At 43.8% G+C, this 27313-nt stretch overlaps 1 protein-coding gene across 2 annotated transcripts in view; it reads left to right on the top strand.

The window, feature by feature from the left end:
• rab27b (RAB27B, member RAS oncogene family) overlaps positions 1-27310 on the top strand; it is a 28172-nt gene extending 862 nt beyond the window's left edge. Inside the window, exons 1-6 of one of the 2 annotated variants that reach the window (XM_030341511.1) lie at positions 11545-11663; positions 20949-21120; positions 21972-22060; positions 22634-22737; positions 23392-23515; positions 23886-27310. In XM_030341511.1, coding sequence (XP_030197371.1) covers positions 20968-21120; positions 21972-22060; positions 22634-22737; positions 23392-23515; positions 23886-24072 — 657 coding nt within the window. In that variant the 5' untranslated portion in view covers positions 11545-11663; positions 20949-20967 and the 3' untranslated portion in view covers positions 24073-27310. Of the gene's footprint in view, positions 1-11544; positions 11664-20948; positions 21121-21971; positions 22061-22633; positions 22738-23391; positions 23516-23885 lie in introns of those variants that run through there. The other variant, XM_030341512.1, reaches the window with a different exon arrangement.
• The last annotated feature ends 3 nt before the right edge of the window (positions 27311-27313 follow it).

Below are 27313 nucleotides of genomic sequence, written 5' to 3'. Positions count from 1 at the left end.
CTCGTCTGCCCCTGACGGCAGGTGGGGGGTGTCCTGTTGGCAGGTGAGGGGTGTCCTGACGGCAGGGGAGGGGTTTCACGTGGTCCTGGGGGTATACAGGGTGAGGGGTGTCACGGGGCCCTGAGAGTCTTCAGGGTGAGGGTGTCCCGGGGTCCTGGGGTTCTGCATTGGGAGGGTTAACGGGGATACCCCCTGGCGGGCGGGCTTATGTATGGCCTCGGTGTTAAAAAAGCGTCAAATGAACAAGTCGTATTTACAGGGAATCGGTTCTAGCGCCAATACAATGTAGTATTATTAGGTAGCACCGTAGCACAAAGTAAATTGAACACTATTGTTTGCCAATCTTCACATTGACCCGATTCATAACGACAATAGACCGGTCTATATACTATACTATTATAGTATAATATCTACTATACTGCTGCTCATTATGTATACAGTGCATTGAAGTTTGTTGGTTAATATGATCTATTATTCATAGTTCTTGTATTGACATGTGTGTAGATTGCCTATACATCATCCCCCTGGCCCAGTAGTTGGGTCCCCTTTTACAGCTTGGTGTGATTAAGAGGGTAACTGACAGATCGTTGGAGAGACGGTAAGGAAATGAGAGCGAGAGACACTAGAGAAGAGAGAGGGAGATAATTAGAAGTACAATTGAACAGCATGAGGTGCAAAACGTCTGTTTGAGAAATATAGACTAGTAGGTAGGCATTAGAACTTGTACTCAAGAGACGTATGAAGAGCATAAAGAGAGGGATAGAGAGAGAAGAGAAACAGATTTAGAGGAGAGTGGGAGAGTAAGTGAGCGATAGTCAAGCGAGAGGTAGAAAAAGAGAGTAAGATAGGAGAGAGGTGGAGAAAATAGAGCAGATGTGATTAAAGAGAGCGCTAGCTAGAGAAGAGTATTAGGAGGAAGTGAAGAGGACAGATCTACAGAAGAGGACATAGAGCTACAGAAGAGGACATAGAGCTACAGAAGAGGACATAGAGCTATATAAGAGAACATAGAGCTAAAGAGATAAAGAGTTGGAGGAGAGATAAAGAGGTGGGGAAGAGGTTAGAGAGCGAGAGGAGAGTTAAACCTTATCCGTGTCAATTTATTCAGACAGGTCAGTGCTTTTTGATCTCTTAATGAAATCAGCTTTCTATCTCAGACTGTTCTACACTGCTCATTATACTGCTGCCCTGCTGCTACTAAATATAGCTCCAGCTAGAGCTAGAGAACAAGAGCGCTACCTAGAGCTGGATAACTAGAGCTCCAACAAGATCTATCTAGAGCTAGGTACCTAGAGCTCCAACAAGATCTGCCTAGAGCAGAATAACTAGAACTATAGCTATAGCTAGATAACTAGAGACCCAACAAGATCTACCTAGAGCAGGCTAATTAGAGCTCCGACAAGATCAAACTAGATCTAGATAACTAGAGCTCAAACAAGATATACCTAGAGCTAGATAACTAGAGCTCAAACTAGATCTACCTAGAACTAGATAACTAGAGCTCCAACAAGATATACCAAGAGCTATATAACTAGAGCTCAAACTAGATCTACCTAGAGCTAGATTACTAGAGCTCCAAACAGATATACCTAGAGCTAGATTACTAGAGCTCCAACAAGATATACCTAGAGCTATATAACTAGAGCTCCAACAAGAGCTATATAACTAGAGCTCCAACAAAAGCTATATAACAAGAGCTATTTAACTAGAACTATAAGACTTTTGATTGAATGAAAACTTTATTGAACAACAATTAACAGAAGTGTTCAAAAGGATTTAAAAAACACAATAAAGCCCAAAGGCTTGTTTCTATTGTGGTCCTTTAGATGGGACTAGAGCTGGACATATATATCTAAAGCTCCATCAATCTAGAAATTAAACTTGAACTATGTGTATGGCTCTAGCTAAATCCATATAACTGTAGCTCAAGCTTGAGTTATAATTTGTATAGCTAGAGCTCTAAGTAGAGCTTTATACCCAGAGCTCAACCTGGATCTCCCACTCTAGCTATTTAACTAGATCTATATAACTAATAATCTATCTAGAGCTATATAACGTCAGCTCTAACTAGACTGATTAAGGACAGCTCCAACTAGAGTGATAAACGACAGCACTAGAGTGAAAAACTCAAACTAGAGTGATAAAAGACAGCTCTAACTAGAGTAATGAACTAACTAGAGGGATAAACGAAAGCTCTAACTAGAGTGATCAACTCTAACTAGAGTGATAAACGACAGCTCTAACTAGAGTGATAATCGTCCGCTCTAACTAGAGTGATAACCTAACTAGAGTTATAAACGAAAGCTCTAACTAGAGTGATAACCTAGCTAGAGTGATAAACAAAAGCTCTAACTAGAGTGATAAACGCTAACGTGATAAACGACAGCTCTAACTAGAGTGATAAACGACAGCTCTAACTAGAGTGATAAACGACAGCTCTAACTAGAGTGATAATCGAACTAGAGTGATAAACGACGGCACTAACTAGAGTGATAAACGACAGCGCTAACTAGAGTGATAAACGACAGCTCCAACAGGAGTGATCAACTCTAACTAGAGTGATAAACGACAGCTCTAACTAGCGTGATAAAAGTCAGTTCTAACTAGAGTGATAAACTAACTAGAGGAACAAACAACAGCTCTAACTAGAGTGATAAACTCTAACGTGATAAACGACAGCACTAACTAGAGTGATAAACAACAGCTCCAACTAGAGTGATCAACTCTAACTCGAGTGATAAACGACAGCTCTAGCTAGAGTGATACTCATCAAGTAGCGTGATGTTTTTTATTTCTTTCTTTCCTTTTTATTTTATCAGGCTTTGACGTCTCAGTACTTGGGCATGATTTGCTTGAAGACTGTTAAGGCCTTCAAAGCGTGAATGTCCTTTTACATTCAACATTACCTTTCAGATTTATCTTGTCTCTGCCAACAATCAAGAAATTAGAATACTTCAAAGGGGAGTCGCAATCATGACATTCATTCATTTTGTATATCATTGTCTTGTTGCAGAAGGGACATTGGTTGCTCGTTTTCATAACAAGCTGCTTACAAGTTTACATTCACTTTTACGTCTTCCCTCAAGTCCAGCTCGCTGTGATTTAAAATCAAAAGATATCAAAGCAGATATATATTTAATGAAATAAATATCATGGACGGGAGCTATGAAGCAAGAATAACGTTGAAATGTATTATTTATCCATCGTGTGCATGTGTGTCAGGTGTGTGTGCATGTGCGTGTGGCTAAATGTGGGTGCGTGTGCTTCTGTTTGTTTGTGTATGCATGTGGGTATGTGCGCTGGTGCGTGCGTGTGTGGTGGTACGTGTGCGTTGGTGTGCGTATTGGTTGATTGGGTTCTCGGTTTTATTATGATATTTTATTGCTATACATTTTAGAACAATCTATGTATTATACATTAACGATAACATTAATAAGTGTCACACTTTAAAACATTTGGATAGGATTACTGGATTCTGAAATCCCAAATTAATGCTAGTTGTTGTACTGGGCAGCTCCCAGTGTCCACCAGACTTTGGTTGGACTGGGCGGCTCCCAGTGACCACGCGTAGAAGGCTGTGGTTTTACTACGCTGCTCCCCCTAGAAGCCGTCAAAAACTGTGGTGAGGGGGTGACACGGTCACGGGTAAGCTGTTTTATTCCAATTATGAGAGAGAGAGAGAGAGAGAGAGAGAGAGAGAGAGAGAGAGAGAGAGAGAGAGAGAGAGAGAGAGAGAGAGAGAGAGAGAGAGAGAGAGAGAGAGAGAGAGAGAGAGAGAGAGAGAGAGAGAGAGAGAGAGAGAGAGAGAGAGAGAGAGAGAGAGAGAGAGCACGCGAGAGCGATAACAAGGAGGGTTAATGAAGAGAGAGAGGGATGGCGGGAGGAAGGGGGAGGGAGAGGCAGAAGAGAGGACCCTAGTTGCCTAGTGATGGAGATAGAAAAGTAAAAGATGAGAAAATGAAAAGACGCGATGAATTCGCGTTAAATTGTAACCGAGGAAGAATTCTACCGTCACAATGCTTCTCTCTCTACTTCTGACCTGCTCATTTCTGCATCGCCAAAGCATACAAGAAACAACTTAATATAAAAGTTTCAGTAAATAGAAAGCAATGCCATAATGATAACACAAATTAATTGTGAATGAAGAGCACAATGGATAATATACCAAGTGATAATTATTATTAGATTTATTGATTGAATATGTTTTCATTGTATTTCTCTTGAAGTCAAGAATAAAATGCAATTCTAAATGTTTATATTCGGTCTCTCACTGATGGAACATTATGAAATGGTCACATCACCGATACAGCAGTGAGACAGGATGGGGTGGCTTCAATAGAGCAGTGAGACAGGGTGTGGTGACCTCACCAATAAAGCAGTGAGACAGACTGTTGTGACATCAATAGAGCAGCGACACAGGGTGTGGTGACATCACCAATAAAGCAGTGAGACAGGAGACTGAGTTTTCCTCTTCTGTCATTTTCAATAGTCATCAACTAAATCTAGTACGCACACACGCACGCGCGCGCGCGCGCGCACACACACACAGAGAAGAGGCACCTCGTTCATCCTAGAACAAGCAGCTTACGTAACAATCCTGTAAGGCTGCTGTTTTTTTGGACAGAGAGAGAGAGAGAACCATTTAGACTCACTTTAAGTTCTGGTGAGCTCAAACTGTTGGAACCTAGGTGAACTCAAACAGTTAAACCTTGGTGAACTCAATCAGTTATCCCTGATGAACTCAACCAGTTATCCCGGGTGAACTCAATCAGTTATCCCGGGTGAACTCAATCAGTTATCCCTGGTGAACTCAACCAGTTATCCCTGGTGAACTCAACCAGTTGAAACCAGCAGATCAATGATTTCCTGATGTATGTCTCTGTGTCCCTATACATGCTGCTATGTTGCTATGGGATACCCTGTATGGAGGGGTTAAGAACCTGGTTCTGGTTTACACCTCGTCATCACAACGTGAAGGAAAGAACAACTTGTCGTATATCCACCATGACTAGCCAGAAGTAGGGGGGGATCAGTGTGTTGTTGTGTGTTGACCTAAGCACAGGGGTTCCTGGTACCCAGCATGCAGTCTGTTTCCAGCTTCATGCATTTTTTAACTCTATGGATGTCCCCCCCTCCTCTTCCTCATCCTCCTCATTCCTGTACTATCTCTGCTCCTGCTAATTCCCATTTCTTTCACTTCCTCAAATCCTCCTTCCTTTGTCCTTCTCTCTCTCTTTCTTTTTCTGAACTCACAATTCAAAGTGCATGCTGACATGAGAAACATACGTCCTATTTCTTCTCCTTCCTTTCCTCCTAATCTCTTCTCCTGCTCCCCTCTCCTCCCTTCCACTCTCTCTCTGCGCTGTTATTTGTCCTTAATTATAATAATAATATTAATAATACATTTAATTTAGAGGCGCCTTTCAAGACACCCAAGGTCACCTTACAGAGCATATAGTCATCATACATTTTTTAAAAAGCAAGACATTTTGGAAAAAATAAATAAATAAATAAATAAATAAACATAAGCAATAAGAAATAAATAAAAAAAAAAACAATCAAAACAGTGATCAGTTAGACGTTGTGTGCGAGTTTGAACAAGTGAGTTTTGAGCTGTGACTTGAAGGTTGAAATGGTGTCTGACTGTTTTATGTGTGGGGGGAGGGAGTTCCAGAGCCTGGGTGCTGAACAGCTGAATGACCGGGCACCCATTGAAGTGAGTCGTGATGTGGGGATACATAGTAGTCCAGCAGAGGTTGAGCGGAGGGAGCGGGAGGGAGTGTATTCTTGGAGGAGGTCGCAGAGATAACTGGGGGCTAGGTTGTGAAGAGCTTTGTAGGTGAGGAGTAGGGTTTTGTATTGGATGCGGTAGTGTACTGGGAGCCAGTGAAGTTGAATGAGGACAGGGGTGTTGTGGTCAGATGATTTGGTGCGGGTGATGATCCGGGCGGCTGAGTTCTGAATGATCTGCAGTCTGTTGATAAGTTTGGTGGGGAGTCCGGTGAGGAGGGCGTTGCAGTAGTCTATGCGTGATGTGACAAATGAGTGAACTAGGATTTCAGCGCTGGATTGGGTCAGTGATGGGCGGAGTCTGGCGATGTTGCGGAGGTGGAAGAATGCAGTCCGGGTGATGTTGTGAATATGGGGTGCGAATGAGAGGGTGTTGTCCAGGATGACGCCGAGGCTCTTGACTTTGGAGGAGAAGGGTACTGGGAATCCATCGATAATTATGAGTGGAGCTGGGGTGTGTTGTGATTTAGTGAGGGTGGATTTGGATCCGATGAGCAGGGCCTCGGTCTTGTTTCCATTGAGTTTCAGGAAGTTCCTGCTCAACCAGCTCCGGATCTCTTCCAGGCACGTGATGAGGGAGGTGGGGGGGATGGCAGCGGTGGGTTTGGTGGAGATGTAGACCTGTGTGTCGTCAGCGTAGCAATGAAAATGGACCCCATGGTGACGGAGGAGTGTGCCCAGCGGGAGGAGGTAAGTGGTGAAGAGGAGTGGACCCAAGACTGACCCCTGGGGGACGCCCAGTGAGACACCTGAACACCCAGACTTGTGGTTGCTTAGTTGAACAAATTGTTGACGGCCGGTGAGGTATGATGTAAACCAGGAGAGTGCAGCACCAGTGATCCCAATACCAGCTAGGCGGTCCAGGAGCAGAGGGTGGGAGATGGTGTCGAATGCTGCGCTGAGATCGAGGAGGATGAGAATGGTGAGTAATCCAGAGTCGGCTGCAAGGAGGAGGTCGTTGGTGATTTTGACTAGGGCTGTTTCAGTGCTGTGTTTTGGACGGAAGCCAGATTGGAACGGTTCGTGGAGATTGTTAGTGTCGAGGTGGGACTGTAGTTGTGCGGCAACCACCCTTTCAAGTGTTTTGGAGATGAAAGGGAGATTGGAGATGGGCCGGTAATGGTTAAGGTCAGTTGGGTCAGCACCAGGTTTTTTCAGGATGGGAGTGATGGCAGCCAGCTTGAGAGTGGGGGGTACAGTACCAGTAGTGAGGGAGGAGTTAATTATGTTGGTGATCATGGGGGAGATGGACGGAAGACATGCTTTGACAAGGGAGGTGGGAAGAGGATCGAGCTGACTTATACTCTCTTCCTCTATCTCTCTCTGTCCCTCTCACTGTCTTTCCATGTATTTCTTTTCTGGCTGTTCCTCTCTCAAGTCATATCCTCATTCCAACCTTGCGGATTTCTGTGTCTCTCTCTCTCTCTCACTCACTCACTCACTCACTCACTCACTCACTCACTCACTCACTCACTCACTCACTCACTCACTCTCACACACACACACACACACACACACACACACACACACACACACACACACACACACACACACACACACACACACACACACACACACACACACCCCAACCTCAGGAAACCGTGAAAAAAATACAGCAATTCATGTACATGATGTGGTGTGCATAGCTATCCTACTGTAGTGTTGTTTTGTTCTGTGTTTTAGGGAATGTCATAATGTCATGTTGGGCCCTATTTTAACGGTCTGGAACGCAAGTGAGAAGCGCCAAGCGCAAGTAGCTTTGTGGGTGGTTCTATGGCGATGTAGCTATTTTACCGGCTCAAAAAATGACTCTTGCGCCCGGCGCAAATCTAAAAAGGGTTGGTCTGAAGTAGCCTAATTACCCGTAGGTGTGTTTTGGGCGTAACGTGCAATAAATAATCAGAGTGCCATCGCCCATCCCCTTAAAGAGCCATGAGCGCATTTGAATCTGACAAGTTGATATTTTGACAGCGCGTCTGCAGTCTCCGATGAGACAGATGCACATGAATTTCAATCTTCAAATGGCTCCGTTTATGGCCAAATAATATGGCCTAATTTACAAATGGAATAAGGTTTATTTCCACAACTTCAGAAATACTGAGTCCTCAAATAAATTTCGGCAAAGAAAACTTAACACACATGATATGCGGTAACTGTGGTTCTATTTAATGATATACGCAATACATTATAAACAATTTCTTATCAGTATTGTATGCATTATCCTAATATGCATGTGTCCCCCCATTATTATGCATTGCCGTGGACTTTATTATGCGTTACGTGTTTAGTTGCGTGTGTTTAAACAGATGGATGGGCATGTACACGATGTCTGTGTCAAGAAAATATGTGTTTGCTGTACGGTGTTTGCCGATGCATTGATTTAAAAGTACAACTTATTACCGCTGCATCAGCTGTTCTTTCCCAAATAATTTACCAAGAATGTGTGGCTAGGTAGATGAGAGAAGCAAAGTGTATGCGCGAGGTGCACAACATTATGCATGCGCCCTTAAAATAGCATCTGAACAACGAGGTATTTCCTGGTTTGTGGAGCAAGTGGCGCAAGATCATTCCCTAATTTACCGACGCGTGGCGCTGGAGGGAAAAGAACGCTCTGCGCCAGTTGCAAACTAGCAACGACACATGCGCCGGTGAGAAAGTCAATTGCGCTGGATGCAAGATAGGGCCCGTTGTGTGTATGATGTGTTGTATATAAAGGACAGTAGAATGTTAGTGTGTGTATGTGTCATTGTGTGTATTATATGTTTACCATTGCATTGTTGTGTATAAGGGAGTGGAGAAGGTCATTGTGTTGGTGTATGTCTGTCATTGTGTGTATTGTGTGTCGTGTTGATCCAGTTTGATGCTAGTGGTTGATAGTGATATGTCTCTGCTAACTCAGAGGAATGTTCCAGGTGTTTTCCTGCCCTTCCTCAGCTGATTGTGGGGAGAATAGAGCTTTGTGTGGACTCCACGCTGAGCAACAGTCTTGCACACATTAAACACACTAAATACATTATGTACGTTAGCTTCTGAATTTAGACAATGTGGTCTGTTTTCACTGGGAACTAATTGTCTCTCCCTCCCTTTCTGTCCGTCTGTCTGTATGTCTGTCTGTCTTTACTATATATGTATGTATTTATTTATATATATATACTACATTCTACTGTTTAGTTGAACCACTAAAGGGCTCTGCTATTTGCAGGTATATGAGGGTCGATCGATAGGTAGCTGATCAATAATAAGTATTTCTCACCCAAGAGTTGTTTGTCCGGGAGCTTATAGATTTATGTGGTTTCATTGTGGGAAGTGTCCACATTAAGCTGCCCCCTGGGAAATAGTTAAGACGGAACGGGGGGTCCTCTGAAGTGTTGTGTTGTGTCCCTTGTGTCTTTCCCTGCAGTGCCCTGCTTCGCTAACATCCATGCGCAGCACCAAAGGCTTTCCTCACAGCACAGTACCAGCTCACCTTTGATCCACCCAGCCCCAGTCGCTTGTGTAACCAGCTTCCACGTTCTCGACTGCAAATAGTACCTGCACAGAGTGCCCCTTCAATGTCAGGTTGTCATAGCGATGCCTCATGTCCTCACTGTCCTGATGTTGAACCAGAACAGTCAAGACCAGGAGACTTAAGTTCAGATGGTACCAAACGGTGGAAATCAGCCACAAGTTAGAAGTAGTGGTCTAGTAGTCCAGCGTGTACAGGACCTTCCCAACCGTTCCGAGTAGTTACTGTTATTCTGGGCAAAGCGTTGACCATCACAGATTTATAGTGGGAAGTCAGCAATCTCCCGCGACCCCATGTCCATTATAGTTGGGGTCCTGACCCACAGCTGGGTGTGTGTGTGTGTGTGTGTGTGTGTGTGTGTGTGTGTGTGTGTGTGTGTGTGTGTGTGTGTGTGTGTGTGTGTGTGTGTGTGTGTGTGTGTGTGTGTGTGTGTGTGTGTGTGTGTGTGAATGAATGATGTTCCTGTGTTATATATATATAACACAGGAACATAAATTAACTGGACTTGACATTTCTCCAGGCTTTCGCACATGCACACACACACACACACACACACACACACACACACACACATACACACACACACACACACACACACACACACACACACACACACACACACACACACACACACACACACACACACACATCCCTCTTGCCGCCACATGGGTTTCAGCCTGAGGTATGACATTTTACGAGCTTCCAGCTATGTGTGTGTGTGTGTGTGTTGTTATTGTGCAGCATGTGACGTGTAAATAAAGAAGTCACAGGGTATTTACTAATATGTTATTCACTGACACAATGGTCAAGGTAGCTGGATCGCGATGAGGAGGGATGAGGTGTTGTACAAACTATCCACAAAGGGGGGCGCTAGAGCAAACATAACCCGGTCATAGCTCGTTATACTTAATATAATGGTTATAAAATACATCCTGTTTGATAATTTCATTCAAACCTTTTCAAAATGGATTAAAAAGGTAAAAGCATTCAGGTACCGATGTTTAAAATAAATCCTCAGTATTTAAAAATATGTACAAAAAATGCTGTAAGTTGATTAGAGCAAAAGGGGAGAATACTCCTATTTCTTCAAATAAATATTGTCAATATGTGTTGATTTTCCAGTTGGTCAACATGTTGCCCTTGGTTTTATAACACGTCTGATCTAGTGTTTGCTGCTGAAGGACGTGTTAGCATGGGAGCGCGTAGAGCAGAGGTCTGAGTGATGGAAAGTGAAACATTTGATGAAAGATAAGATGCCACAAGAATCCACTTCCCCCTCCTAGCTATTTACCTAGTGGCAAACTTCCTGTTTTTCTAACACACGCACACGCACGCACGCACGCACGCACGCACGCACGCACGCACGCACGCACGCACGCACGCACGCACGCACGCACGCACACACGCACACACACACACACACACACACACACACACACACACACACACACACACCCCCCCCCCCCCTCTGGTTTGACCTGAGGCCAAACTCTCATGACTAGTGATAAGGCCCGACGTGGGTGAGTTGCCTACAGTAGCCCACCCTGTCCCTACAAACACACTGAACATCAGAGCAGGGGGAGGGAAAAGCAGAAAAGGACCAGAAAGATCCAGAATCCATTTGATATAGTTTGTTCCTACAGCTAGTTGATGCTAAGGTGCAATAGGAAATGATCTTTGCTCTGTGTACTCGAAAAACCAGCTAACCAGTTATTTTGAAGGAAGATTCATCGGGTCATTTGCAAACCAGTCAGGCAGCAAACACTGCCAACATGCCAAACTAACCCGCTTCTCAGTTAGCCTGCCTTTAATGGAGTGAGCTTAAAATCCATCAGCTGTCTTGCTACCTAGTCAGTAGCACAGTTAGTTCGCATCTGCTAGCTGTCTTGCTACCATGCATGTAGCTAGGTAGTTAGCCAACTTTTGCTTATAAAGAAAAGCCATGTAATGCTAGTCTGCTAGCAGAACCAACAAGCCAGCAGGCTGATCAGTTAGCTCTATAGCCCTTGGCGTAAGCCATGTGTGAACATGCTAAGCTTCATCCTAGCCAGTGAGTCAGTTGGGTGTCCAGAGAGGGGCGTGGCCTCTGGTGTGCTGGAGTCAACACCCCAATGCACTTCATTCAGTTACACACACACACACACACACACACACACACACACACACACACACACACACACACACACACACACACACACACACACACACACACACACACACACACACACACACACACACACACACACACACAAAGAGCGATAGGCTGACAGTCAGCTGGTCTCTCTCTCTCTCTTTCTCGGTGTGTGTCTCTCTGAGTCTCTGTCTCCATCTCTGAGGAAAGTACGGCACACGAAGGAGCTCTGTGGAGGTAAGCAGGGCTTCCATCTTTTGGAGATATCTCTGTAGTGTAGTACTATAGTGTAGTATTCAGGTGTTGTTAGGTTATCAGTTGGTCTGTTCTGGTGATAGTTTGGTAGTTATGTATTTAATCTTAAGGTTTAAGGCATGTGATAAGCTGTTGGCTACTCTCTCTCTCTCTCTCTCTCTCTCTCTCTCTCTCTCTCTCTCTCTCTCTCTCTCTCTCTCTCTCTCTCTCTCTCTCTCTCTCTCTCGTTGAAATCAACAAAAGCGCGGCCATACAAATAATGTGAATAAAACAGCTTACCGCTGACTATGTTGGAGTAAGACCAACTAATGTGTTCCGTCTGGGTTTCACACACACACACACACACACACACACACACACACACACACACACACACACACACACACACACACACACACACACACACACACACACACACACACACACACACACACACACACACACAATAGTCTTACACTGGACCCTGGAGTTTGTTGACTGGGCTGGGTTAGTCTGGAGCCTGAACTGACACTGGTTTGGACCAAGCTCTGCAGTAGATTGAAACAGAAGTGGATCAGATGGACTGGGACTGGACTGGTCATGTGGTCGGCTGGGGATAGAGGACAGTCGCGTGATTCATTTAAATAAGTTGTAATACTTTCATTTTATTACAGTTGTGTTTCAGTATTTATACTGCAGTGTAAGGTCGTGTAAATATATATCTAAGGATCGTTGTGCCTGCAGGACTGTTAACCTAGCAAATACAGATGTGGTACTTAGGCCTTGGCAGGAGCAACAGGGAAAACAGAGACAGGTCATTAAGGAGCAGGTAAGGTTAGACAGTACAGAGACAGGTCATTAAGGAGCAGGTAGGGGATAGACAGTACAGTGACAGGTCATTAAGGAGCAGGTAGGGGTTAGACAGTACAGAGACAGGTCATTAAGGAGCAGGTAGGGGTTGGACAGTACAGAGACAGGTCATTAAGGAGCAGGTAGGGGTTAGACAGTACAGAGACAGGTCATTAAGGAGCAGGAAGGGGTTAGACAGTACAGAGACAGGTCATTAAGGAGCAGGTAGGGGTTAGACAGTACAGAGACAGGTCATTAAGGAGCAGGTAGGGGTTAGACAGTACAGAGACAGGTCATTAAGGAGCAGGTAGGGGTTGGACAGTACAGAGACAGGTCATTAAGGAGCAGGTAGGGGTTAGACAGTACAGAGACAGGTCATTAAGGAGCAGGAAGGGGTTAGACAGTACAGAGACAGGTCATTAAGGAGCAGGTAGGGGTTGGACAGTACAGAGACAGGTCATTAAGGAGCAGGTAGGGGTTAGACAGTACAGAGACAGGTCATTAAGGAGCAGGTAGGGGTTAGACAGTACAGAGACAGGTCATTAAGGAGCAGGTAGGGGTTAGACAGTACAGAGACAGGTCATTAAGGAGCAGGTAGGGGTTAGACAGTACAGAGACAGGTCATTAAGGAGCAGGAAGGGGTTAGACAGTACAGAGACAGGTCATTAAGGAGCAGGTAGGGGTTGGACAGTACAGAGACAGGTCATTAATGCCCCGTTTACACCATCCCGCTAATGGCCGATGGACCACCGATGTGGAAGTCGGGGTGATTCGGGTGACATCGGGCTAAAAATGTATGATCGGGTCAATTTATCGGGGTAGCATTTACACATACCCGATGTTATAACGATAACATAACGATTTATGCCAGGGAAGACCCCCGAAGTGCGTTTGGCGTAATTTGACGTCATTTCGAATGACGCCAAACACGTTAAATGACGCGTTTGGCGTCATTTGGTGTCATTTCGGGAGAAGGCAAAGGGGAGACTGGTTTAGACTGATATTTATTTATATATTTATTTATATTACAATAGCGATTTTATAATAATAGAACGCCGGTTCTAAATGGGCGAAGTACCCTGTAATTATAAAAGTAGGACATCCATCCATCACCCCCTATTTATATCCAAGTGGCAGATTGAGGGTCTTCCTTAACACAATCTGGTCACTCACAATCGTTATTTGTCTAGGGTTCTCGAGGGTCTTTCGTGTGTTGAGGTTGCCGATATAAAGACGATAAAATACAATAAAACGCGGAAGATTAACGAATATAGCCGATGTGCCCGGGAAAATTCCCGAACGATTTGCGATGTCTTACGTTATACTCCCGTTCTATTCCCGATTATAGTCGATTAGCCCATAGCAACACCTCGTAACCGATTCTACCCCGATAGACCCAAAATTAACAAACATGTTCGTTCTTTGCCGATGTTGCCCGATGTTGCCCGATCATTGAGCATTTCTTCCCGTTTCTTCCCGTTGTCTAACGATGTTCCCGGGAAGAGTAACGGTGTTTCCCGATACAACCACGCTATTTGCCGATGTTATAACGATAGCTGCTGATTTAGCCATCGGGCACCATCGGGGCCCACTATCGGGTAGGTGTAAACAGGGCATAAGGAGCAGGTAGGGGATAGACAGTACAGAGACAGGTCATTAAGGAGCAGGCAGGGGTTAGACAGTACAGAGACGGGTCATTACGGAGCAGGTAGGGGATAGACAGTACAGAGACAGGTCATTAAGGAGCAGGTAGGGGTTGGACTGTACAGGTCTGTAAGGAGCAGGTAGGAGTAGGGAAAGAGTGGCGATCAAGAAGCCTGCTGGCGTTCAGACTGAGCGATGTGTGAGCAGGCCAACCAATCATATTGTTATTATGAATAACGTATCATAATACTATTATTAGTAATAACAAATGATGCAGAAGAGAAATGAAGTGAGACCAAGTGCCACATTTCCACCTTCATCATGGGAACCTTTTAAGAACCACTTATCAACACAGCACAGACCAATACCTTTAGAGCTTATTTTGAAGATGACATTTTTGCCCTTTTTCACGGTCTATTTTTCTATTTCTCCCACTTTACCTATCTGTTTGTCTCTGTTCCTCTCCCATCTTTCCCTCGGTTTTCCCATGGCTCCCTGTGTCTCTCTCTCTCTGTCTCTGTCTCTGTCTCTGTCTCTGTCTCTGTCTCTCTCTCTCTCTCTCCTAATTTCTGCCTTTCTCTATCAGTTTAACAACGAGGCATGTGACATACTAAAGACCGACTGTGTGTTTACTGAGGACACAGATACTGTGTGTGTGGGTTAAGGTCACATGTACATCTCCTAGTGATCAGACATCATGACAAGCAACACATTCATGTGCTAAAGTGTCAAATCACATGGTGTCCACTCTTCCCTCTACTAGTCTGGTCTAGCTGACGGTGATGACAGTGATTTGAATATTAACTTTGTTAATACACCTGTCACCACTTATAAAGAAATTATTCGCAAAAAGTACAAATGTATCAACACCACCTCTGTATCAACCGGCGTAGCTACGCCCTCGGTCCCTACACCACCGGCGTAGCTACGCCCTTGGACCCTACACCACCGGCGTAGCTACACCCTCAGACCCTACATAAGGGTTAAAGACTCGCTGAGGTTCATATATCATGTTCTTTTCATCGACACATCATCTCGCATTATAAAGATCACCAGTTGTCACGGAGCTAATGGTTTTAGCTGGGTCACCAGCGCAGAAGCATGTGTTCAGGATGTTTATGATCGGGTTTTAAATCCGGGGTGCTGTGGTTGTACGCTCTGTAATCGACTGGTGAGGTCTGAATCGTGTGATGCAGGCAGCTCGCCTCCTCTTGTCTTCTTTGTCCTCCTCTGCTCGGGATGGATTCATCATTGATTAACTTACGGGTCAATTAACTAATCTGACACACTAGATCACACACATGTACACACACGCGCGCACACACACACACACCCGCACGTCTTTATATGGACTGAAGGAAGGGTCAGGGGTCAGGCTCCAGGAGTCATGTGTGCGTTGTGTGGTCTCACACCGTTCACATGTTGGTTGTTCCAGCTCCAGGGCTCGACCCTGATTCAGACCATTGATGTTCGGGTCGCGTCCCTAATGTCCCTGATGTCCTTACCTTCTACCTGGAGCGCGTCTGTCAGCAGAGGGTTTGTGTTGTTTATAAAGGGGAAGGGACAGGCAGGGACACAGACATGAGAGTGGTGTTGTTCACCAACCTGGCATGGGGTCTTTGTGCCAGATCTGCTGGGGATTGGTTTCTCTACGCTGAATCTGTTTATGACCGTATGATGAAATCCCGAGTTTTCTTGCCCTTACCTTACTTACCCTTACCTCCTGTATCCTTACCTCCTGTATCCTTGCTCCTCCTACTGTAGCCCCTCCCCCTAGCACCTTGTTGTAATCCCTCCCCCTGCTCCCTCCTCTGGCTCTCTTTCCCGTCTGACCTTTGAGTGGTGGTGTCTGCTGTTTCTACAGATGTCAGCCACCTCCCTCCCTGTTGGCACCCACTGCTGGTACCCCAGTAGCACGCAGAGACAGAGCACGCAGAACCAGAATACACAGAGATAGAGCAGGCAGAACCAGAATACACAGAGATAGACAACGCAGAACAAGAACATACAGAGATGGAGCAGGCAGAACAAGATTACACAAAGATAGAGTACGAAGAACCTCAATATGCAGAGATGGAGCCTGCAGAAACACAATACATAGATATAAGACATGCAGAACCACAACACACAGAGATACAGCATGCAGAACCACAAAACATAGAGATACAGCAGGCAGAACCACAATACACAGAGATGGAGCAGGCAGAACCACAGTACAGAGATAATAGCACACAGAAGAACAAAACACAGAGATAGAGCACAAAGAACCATAATACATAGATATAGGACATAGATAGCTTGATTATATTAAACTAGAATACAAATGTAGAAAACGGAGAGCAAGAATACACAAAACTAGAATACATATAGCTAGAAGAATAGCTAGAATACCCAGAACTTGAGTTGAAAACAATCACTTTACAGTGCACATCAATAGAGTGCTGCTTTGTGATGACGGAGACGCTGTATGCAGGGTACCTCTGGGCCTGACCTCATTATTGTCATGTTAATGGTCAGTCTTGTCTATCCTAGCGCTAAACAAATTATGTCTGGGCCTTTTGGACAAGGTCCGGCTGATCACAGATCAATAGCCATCCCTGGCAGGGTAATTGATTGCAGAAGCTGAATAAGTGGGTTGGTAATGTCAACGTGGGTCTTGACAACGTCCCTCGGACTGCCGGTCAGATCGGCTTCAGATCACTTAGCACGGGCCTCCAGGGCCCAACAGGTGACCTTCCCACCCCACCGGAGCCCTCTGGGTCTCTGTGTTGAGGGACCTTTGTGCGACGGTGTCTTCTTTGGAGTGATGGGGGACCTGAAGCTGCGGAACACAACATAAAGAGCACTGGGACCTCTCCTGATTACAATCAATAGTAACGAAATCTGTGGAAATAACACGAGTACACAAGCTGGGAGTGTAGAGATCAGTACGAGCCAGCGAATCGAGTAGCTTCATGTGAAAATGTGAGCCTAATAAATGTTCAAAAGTCTACAGTATCGGTCTGATTAGTTGCAGCCCTCAGATCATGCATGGATGAGTGTGTGTTGCCTCCTTGATACTTAGCTGGGTCCATTGTGTGTAACGTGTGGGTTTGTGGCTGTGGAACATCCGAATGACGTCCAGTGTCTCCGCTCCTCATCACGGGACATATGCTGTGGTACGATGGTTCTCCTGTCTCCTCTCTCTTCTCCTCTCTCTTCTTGTCTCCTTTCTCCTCTTCATTTTTTCTATCATCTCCCCTATCCCCTTGCGTCCTCTCCTCTCATCCTTTTCTCTCCTCTCTCCTGCTCTCACCTCTTGTCTCCTCTCCTCTCTTCTCCTCTCCTCCTCTTGTCTCCTCCCCTCTCCTCCTTTCTCCTCTTGTCTCCTCTCCTCTCGTCCCCTCTCATCCTCCTCTCCCCTCTCTTTTCTTATCATCTCCTCTCCTCCTCTCTCCTCTTGTCCCCTCTCCTCCTCTCTCCTCATATGTAAACATGTTCTACTCTATTTTACTCTACTATGTACTTGTGTTCCCTATTCTAATATGTTCTACTCTACCATTATTTATACTAACTGTATACTATACACTTAATTCTACTCTACTTTATTCTTTACTCTGCACTCTGTCCTACTCTCCTTTGTTCTTTGCACTTTGTTGTACTCTCCTTCCCCTCATGCTGTTGCCGTGGTAGCCAGGTAGCGGTGGAGAGTTGTGTTCATGAAGCCAGAACGCTCTGTGGATAAGAAGGCCTGGAAATACACATCTGTCTCATTAGTGCTTCATGTTAGGCCATACGATTGTACTGTGAAACAATAGCTATGAAACAAAAGTATGGCTAGGCAAAACAGATAGAAAATAGTGCATGAAAAATGTATGTAAAAGAAAACTGTTTATAAAGATGGACAGAATACTACCTTGGATCCCTGTACAACATGGTGTGGTGACTGTCAGTGTATCACCTGTCAAAAGTAGCATGTTGGATACAAACCGTTAACCACAGTCTCCCAGTATGCTATGTAGGGTCCAAATTCATCACCCCTGACTCTTCTTTGTACAACTACGTAGACATTTGTGAAGAGTGTCGAAAGACAGAAACAGCAGCAGTCTTGGATTTTTTTAGTTGAATAATTAGGTTAGTGTTTGTTTATTCAAAATATTTCGGCAACCCTTTTAACCTCACACCTCGATCATGCTAACCTGGTAATGGCATCAACGGCTATAAATAATGGTTCAAATAATTATTTTCATATTAGGTAACTTTGCATATGTCCTTGGCTTCAGCTTCAGCTTCTTGGCAATCTTTTCCTTCTTTTATTGGTTAGCTTGTCTTTATCTCATAGGCTAGTTTAATTTAGTTTATTGGCTAGCTTTTCTTCAACTTATTCAATAACTTGTCTTTAGTTTCTTGCCTAGCTGATCTTTAGCTTATGAAATAGCTTGTCTTTAGCTTCTAGGACAGCTTTTCTTTAGTTTATTGAAAAGCTTGTCTGTAGCTTCTTGCCTAGCTGATCTTTAGCTTATTAAATAGCTTGTCTTTAGCTTCTAGGACAGCTTGTCTTTAGTTTATTGAAAGCTTGTCTTTAGTTTATTGAAAGCTTGTCTTTAGCTTCTTGTCCAGTTGGCTTCTTGGCTAGTTTGGGGGCTGTGTGCTGTGTGTGTCTTGGCTCGCCTTGTCCTCCAGTCCTCTGTGTTTCCCGGGAATGAGAGTCTCATGACTTCAGCGTCTAAATATATAGCTACAGGCTACACACACACACGCACATGCTCACGCACACGCACACGCACATCGCATCACACGCACGCGCGCCAGGAACTACAGCTTTCACACAATACTGCATTATTACATTTAATTGGTGAAGAGTGTTTATTCAAGAATGGTAGTCATTGCTGTGAAAATATCTTTACAAAAACTGTTTAATTTTGTCATCTTATATCAGGATATTAATAGTATATTATCAATATATCAGCCAACTGTACTCTCCATACAAATCCACTTACTTTAGAGTGACATGGAAAATACATTTGAAATATACACTTTGTTTCTACAGCACAGACTGCCTTATATATTTAACCTCATCACTCACTTGAAATCATGCATTCACAAACACAGATGAAATATTAATGTGCACTTTATGTGTCTCTGTCTTTCTCAGATACGTATCATCGTCCTCTCTGTCTGTCTGTTGGTCTGTCTCTCTGTCTGTCGGTCTGTCTGACTGTCTGTCTGTCTGTTTCCAGAATAAACATCCATACATTAAATGCAAAGAGCACACAATGTCGCATAAACATCATCAGACTATAACCAGTAAACAGAATATATTACCATTTTCAGTAAAAGTTGAATATATATTCACATGGGAGTAACATGTCACACTTCTATGTGGAAAGTGGTGTCTTTGGCCAGTGTTGGGCAAGTGGGGGATCCTATTGATTTGTCCATTCTAAGTACTAAGTACTTTGAAAGTCCTAACCTGTAGCCACTGCACTAGCAATGAGGAGGATTTGTCCTGATTCAGAAATGTGTAAAATACATCATAATACTCTTAATTAACGAAGTAATCATCTTTAAGAAATGCGTCATAATGTTAAATAATGCTCTTTAATAAAGAGCAGAGAGTATAGCTTGTATGTGATACAATTAACCTCTTAGGCTAATTATCTATCGAACACACTGTCCCCCATATTAGGGTGGACACTGGGATATACTTATTAGGTATGATATATATTTATTTTGTAGTTTTTAATACAATGCCAAAGGATTATCCCTTCTGTAAAACATTACTTTTAGTAATAGTAGTATTTGTACCTCGGTAAATGAGAACAACTGCATTCTCTACATTCAGTATACCAGGCATAGTTGGCCCCAATATGTTTGGGATGTTATGTCACTTTGTTTCAAGTAAATGGCTTCAAGATTACCTTTTATTTGATTGGCTTTAAGAGATGAGGGAATCATAACATTACATAGCCAATCACTGCTGCTTCTTACTGTGTCCGTAAGGTACCAACAGAAGAACAATATCTTTATTCCCCAAATCAAATCAGTCTGGGAATTGGCAGACAGGCGTAATGAAATCCCCCTGTGCCCTTTTGAAAGCACAATAAGGTTAATATCAAGGTGGCTCCATAACTCTGCTGTTTTGTGGACAGAAACATGGTGCATGCTCATAATTTCACAGAGGGGAAGTCTAATATATTAAAGGAGTATTCCTTTAAGATGTGATGTGAGAAGATAAATAAGAGATAAGTTAAGGTATCTCAATTAATGGAAAAGAAAAATCTGTAAATTACTTGCAATCTCATGTCATTTCAGTCTACTATGTCCTCCTGTTCCTTCAAGCCCATTTTAATGGGTCCACACCACTTATTAAATCCATGTTGATTATTGGATTTTGGATCACTGTTTAAAAACTCACCCAAACTTTCACTGTACTAACCAACTCACGATGGTATTTTGCTCAATCCTCAATAATTTAATAGTTCAAGCTACAAATGCAATCATTGTGACAGTTACACAACATTGCACTTAACTGTTGCCAGTTGATTTCCCCTCACATGTCTTTTGTGTCTTAAAGATTCACGCTGTGTGTGTGTGTGTGTGTGTGTGTGTGTGTGTGTGTGTGTGTGTGTGTGTGTGTGTGTGTGTGTGTGTGTGGTTGTGGTTGTGGTTGTGTGTGTGTGTGTGTGTGTGAAGGTTCACCCTGGTCCCCACGTAATCACTTTCTTCTGTGTGTATGTGTGTTGTTGTGAATTTTCCTCCGGTCCATACTACTTCCATTGTACTAAATGTGTGTGTGTGTGTGCTGTTTTGCAGGTTCATCGCACTCCTAATTATGACGGATGGGGATTATGACTACCTTATAAAGCTCCTTGCTCTGGGGGACTCCGGTGTGGGGAAGACCACCTTCCTCTATAGGTACACCGACAACAAGTTCAACCCCAAGTTCATCACCACAGTCGGCATCGACTTCAGGGAAAAGAGAGTGGTGAGTTACCAACACAAAAGTGCAGCTAGCTAAAATATGTTTTTCCCTAACCGCATGAAAGTGTTGCCCTGGTGTAGCGTTGTCCTGGTGATGCGTTGCTCTGGCGATGCGTTACCGAGGCAATGTGTTTCCCTGGCGATATGTTGCGTAGCCGTGGTGATGCATTGTCTCAGTGCCCTATTGTTTGCCAGCTCCTGTAATAAAATGTCCTTTGTTATAATGGACATCCCCGGAATGACGCATGTGTGAGTGCGTGTGTGAGAGATGATAAAAATGAAAAAAAAAAAACGGGGGAAGACTAAAATAAATGGCGAAACAAAAATAAAAAGGAAATTGAAATGAAGAGATAAGTGGACAATTCAAATAGAGAGAGAGAGAGAGAGAGAGACTGAGATAAAGCAGATACTTGAACAAGACAGAACAGACAGAGAGAGGAAGTTATCGTGTTGATAAGAAAAAGAGCGACATAGAGATGGGGATAGAGAAGGAGAAGAGAAGAAGAGACAGCTGCTGAGGTGAGGTGAGAAAGAAAAAAGAGTGACGAAGGGGATGAAGGGATCCGACTTGCCAGACCTTGTGAAACATGTCTCGTGGTAGGGTTTCAATCATGTGATCTAAAGTCCAAAAAGCATGAAATCTGAAGTCCCTCCCATCATCTTGCTACTTCTTGACCAAACATTCTAGAGTTACCAAGCAACCAGTTGTTTTTATTCTACCTGGAATGGTGGAAAAGCACCAAGATGGCTGCCTGGGGTGAATGCCTCCTATTCTACAAAGTTCCTTACTTCAGGTCTATGATTGATCGAGGGGGGTCCAGGTGGTCTCTGATCGGTCTAGTGCTGTCTCCTCAGGTGTACACGGCCTCCAACCCCAATGGGACCACCGCGGGGAAGACCTTCAAGGTCCACCTGCAGCTCTGGGACACGGCCGGCCAGGAGAGGTAAGACCCCCACCGCCCGTCATCATGACGCCAGCTCCCCCCCTCCAAACCAAGAGGAGTCCGCCAGTGGCCACTGAGGTCGATTGTCCAATCACAAGGCCGAGCTCGGCCGCACTACAAGTTAACCAGAGTTAACCTGTCCCCTCGTCCTGGACCTGGACCGGTCAGGGGGGACTAGGTTTGGGTTTGGGTGGATTCTCCATGACCAACAGGCTCACCTGTTGATCACCAGGCCCACGATGTATGCAACAGCGTGAGTTTAACATTTAGAGGGAGCAATCTCAGGCGATCATCTCAGAACCTGTTGGGATCAGGTTCTCCTTTAACTAGAAAGTAAACAAATGAAACATAATAATGATCAACACAATAAGATGTAGATAAACAATAAAAAAAAGGCAAACATCTTGAAAGACGTGACGACACACACACACACACACCGACAGGCCATGTATTCGCTACAAGTATGTACCTAGTGAGATGTGATTGTTGAATTATTAATCCTGGTTCCAGTTTAGCGGAAGACTACATGTGTGTATGTGTGTGTGTGTGTGTGTGTGTGTTTGTGTGTGTCAGGTTCCGCAGTCTGACCACAGCGTTCTTCAGGGATGCTATGGGCTTCCTGCTGATGTTCGACCTCACCAGCCAGCAGAGCTTCCTCAACGTCCGCAACTGGATGAGTACGCTCCTCCTCCTCCTCCTCCTCCTCCTCCTCCTCCTCCTCCTCCTCCTTCCCCTCCTCCTCCTCCTCCTCCTCCTCCTCCTCCTCCTCATCCTCCTCCTCCTCCTCCTTCCCCTCTTACAGCTTCACTTCGACTCCCACTCTGCTACCTTTTATTTAATTTCATTTATTTATTCAAAGGACAGTGCACATAATTCCAAATTTCTGTAATGTGCCATTGTTAGCCAGCAGGCATATTAGTTGTATAAGACTACAACTGTAGTCTTATGATGCTTCTTGACCTCCTTACAGTACTACATTTCTCCTCCTCCTTCTGTCCCTCATACTTCTTGTTCTTCTGCTACTCATTTCAATCTTTTTAGTACCATTACGTTGCTGACCCTTTTATCCAAAATGACTTACAGTGTGTTCAGATACATCTCTTAACGAACAGGTAGGCGTTTGAATGCTTGGTAAGCGACAGGCTTACTCTGTTGTTCTGAATGCTAGGTCAGCCATAGGCTAACACGAATGCTCGGTCGGCTACAGTCTAACTCTTCTGTTCAGTATTGTGGGCAGGCCACAGGCTACTGTTTTAAATAATGGGTCAGCTACATGCTAATGCTACTGTCCTGAATGCTACGTGAGATAACGCTACTGTTCTGAATGCTAGGTCAGCTGCAGGCTAATGCGTACTGTGAGAACCCAGACATCGTGCTGGTGGGGAACAAGGCTGACCTGGCCGACCAGAGGGAGGTCCAGGAGAAACAGGCCAAGGAGCTAGCTGATAAATACGGGTAAGTAGGTCTCACGCTAACATGCTATCCCTGCAAACAAACCCCCCATGCTGCACCATGGTGTAAGCATCCAGCGCTACTGATGTGTACCCTGGTCACAAACGAGGACCTGCTGTCTTTCTCTAGAGGGCTATCACATAGCTATACTTATAGCTATACAGTAGGCCTATACTGTAGGCCTACTTAGTTTGACTGTAATAATCTTGTGTTTCTTCCTCTGACACCATACTTGGATTGCATGTCAAATTGCTATGTTTTATCCTCTGCAGGACACCTCACTTGGTGTGACTGTAATTGTCTTGTGTAATTTGTCCTCTGCAGGACACTGTACTTGTTTGACTGTGATATGGCTGTGTTTTGTCCTCTTTAGGATCCCGTACTTTGAGACGAGTGCAGCGACGGGGGTGGAGGTGGACAAGGCGGTGATCACGCTGCTGGACCTGGTCATGAAGAGGATGGAACAGTGCGTGGACAAACCCCCCGCAGAACCAGCCAATGGCAACGGAGCAACCAAGCTTAGCCCCGCCCAGCCCAATGAGAAGAAATGTGCATGTTAGATGACATTCAGGAAACCAACCGTCTACCATCCCCTCATCCAATCACATCCTATGTTTCCCAAATTCTGGTTAGACCATTCCTTAGTCTTCTGGTTTACCATCATGGGTTTTTCGGTGGTCTGTCTACAGACCAGCTCTTATTTTGTGTTTTCTTCCCCTCTTTATCACGCTCTCCCTCTGCGTTGTAATTTCACTCTGACACCACTTTGTCTCCCCATAGTGGCAACACTGGGCTGTCACAGGTCAGCCCACTGAGTGGGGCCAGGACGAGTATAGTGGAGGACTGGTCCTTGGTAGCTAGCTTAAGGTCCTAGCTAGACGCTACAGCCTATGATCCATGTGTCAAGCATCTAGCCCTGAGGTGGTTTTCACTTTTATTTTCTATCTACAGCCTTTAAAAAGTCCTGATAGATATAATTAATAATATCAGCATTGCAATCATACTGAGATGTCTCTCGCGCTATGCTCCACATGTGAATCATTTGCTTTAGGGAATTGTTTTATGGCCATTTTGTCTGAAGATCTGTCTGGTCACCTGAGCTATTGACATATAATGTATTGGTTTTTTTTGAGTTACCATAGTAACATTAGGGTGATACAACACCAGGTGGGTTGGTACCACTACCGTTACAACATGTTTATTTTCCTTGTGTTTGGATATAGGTACACTAGAATTATACCATTGAATCACCATTGTGTGTCTTGTATTGCCTTCTCCAAAGTTAAACATGTTTTGATGGCATAGACACAGCCCAGTAGAAACAAAACAGCCGATTCAGATTGCATCCACTATGGCTTCAGCACAGTAGTGATACTGCAGTTAGCTTGTAGGTCCATTGCAGGCAACGCACCAATACTGGACCATTGAGACAACCAGTATTGCTAGTAGTTGTGCTTTTCATGTCTAATGTCTAAAGGTATTATCCATAAAAAGGCCATATTATGAATTAGACAAAGGTAAAAGTATTGTTCGGAACTAGTGTTTTGCCTTGGCTGAACTGGTTCAAGCAGAGTATTGTTTTCTACACCTGATACACCTGATGTGTTTCCTTGACATAATCAGCTTTTTAATACACATTGTTTCTAATTTAATCACACCAAGCCTCATCATACTTTATCAATTTAAATATTTCATTTCTTATTCTGTCACTTCAAATAAAATAGCGGCTAACATCGCCCTTGCGGTAGCGAGCTAACACTGCGTAAATGGGAACCTGCTTTACACACCAAGTGAAGTATCGAGCAACCCACATGTAACCATCATATATTACATTTATATTAACAAGGAGATTAATTAAATAGCGTACCATTTAAAAAGAAAATATTAATTTTGTCTAAAATATATGTTATATTATCATTATTTGATTTGTATTTTTCTCAAGCTATATTCATCCATGATTAATTATTACTATTGTTATTGTTCTAACTCTGTTAGAAGTGCTGTTTGAAGGTGTTTAGTACAACCTCAGCATCCTCTGATTTATCAACACCTAATGGCACATAAGATGGTCTGTATCATAGCTGCTGATCACCACTAGAGCAGCCATGCGTCGCTACAGAGGCTGGGCGTCACGCCCACGTGGAGGAGCAGCCGTCGGTGCTCTGTGCGTCTGCTGCTCTGGCCTGCTTTGTCCCTCCAATAGATCTAATCTAATCTAAATTCATCTAACTGTGGTTCTTGTTGCACTAGAGTGCTCCATGCACACGGCTTGACCGTGTCAGACCACATTCAAATCAAGGAAGTACTGCAGAATTACAGACCAAGAATCGGGTGATGCCTGGACGATAGACGTGCTGAGGCAAATGTTGATTTCTCATCCGATTTAGAAGGAAATTTACAACAATTATGTTCCATGATCAAATGATTGCATAGACAGACAGATTATGGACTACAGATAGGCTATGGAAAGATAATCTGTCTAATATCCTAGTGTGGTTCGATTATGCTTGTAGAAAAGCACCGGTAATCTCAAACGCTCTTAATCTCATAATACCCACGTCCAAACTATTATGTTGTCATGACAACTGCATTTTTTTCAACTTTATGAATGGACCCCTGGGACCGCCCACACTTCCTGCCTTCACTCGAGACAATCTCCGGGACCAATCTGTAATCTGATCTGTAATTTTACACTTCTTTTGGAAACCTTTTCTTAATTAATCTATTTCATCCCAATATTGTCTTTTTATATATTATTTTGTCTTTTTTGTCCTAAATCACAGAAATAACATTTTCTCCAAGTACACTGTAGTTGTGGTTTACAGTTATATTAAACCGCACTGTTCATCTTAAAGCATTTCCTTTGATTTGAAACCCAAGTGTCAAGTGTGGTATATAAATACATGACAAGTTTACATTGTTTAGAAGAGTCTTGCTGTGCCTGTATTAATGCATTCTTAACTAAAAATGCTCTTCTCTTTGTTGACATCCTTTCGAAAGGTCATAAGATGGTACATACTTCATCTCTTTATTAACAGAACCTTAAAAAGCAGTGCCAAAAGAAAGTGGATTGTGGTGTTTAAACTTTATACAGATAAGATGACAACATATATTCTGTCCAAATTCTTTCTCCACTACGCGTGAATCCATTATGTGCTGAACTATCAAACAAGACTTTGATTTGTCCAATGCCTGCGGTTTGTGTGTGCGTGTGTGTGTGTGTGTGTGTGTGTGTGTGTGTGTGTGTGTGTTGTTTCTACTGTGTGCACCGATGCCTGTGTGTTTGTTAGGCTTGTTGCCATGTCAGCATGTTGGACACATTGAGAATGAAGAATTGTGGGTGTTGATGTTTTTAATGAATTGTCTGGTGGGGATGTAGTCCATGGTGTTCCCAATCCGTAGTTCAAATGGTGGCCCCTGTTGGCCTTTCTGGAGTAAGTCAACAATCTTAGTCAATTTTTTTTAATTAAGATTTAAATCGTAATACTCAAACGCATTTTCAAACTTAAGATGTTGAGGCGGCCGCAGCAGTTGTTTCATGGTCACTGAACGTGAATTCAACTTTCTAATTGAGTTTAGTTTAACCTTTGACCCTGGACTCTAATCACCATTTTGTAATCTATAGATTTCTGCCAATGAGGCAGGTTTGAAACGGTTGAACAATGACCTTGAAAGTGACATTATATTCTAATTTAAGGGAACAAATCTAGACGTCGTCCCCCATGTAATATGGTTCAGAAAGTATGCATTATTGAGTGAAATTTCAAAATAAAAGTACACCTGGAAGTTTCCTTTTCATCT

This window comes from Gadus morhua, chromosome 19, assembly GCF_902167405.1.
Source record: "Gadus morhua chromosome 19, gadMor3.0, whole genome shotgun sequence".
Classification (NCBI taxonomy): domain Eukaryota; kingdom Metazoa; phylum Chordata; class Actinopteri; order Gadiformes; family Gadidae; genus Gadus; species Gadus morhua.
The sequence above is the reverse complement of the archived record's forward strand: the minus strand, read 5'-3'. Positions and strand labels throughout refer to the sequence as shown.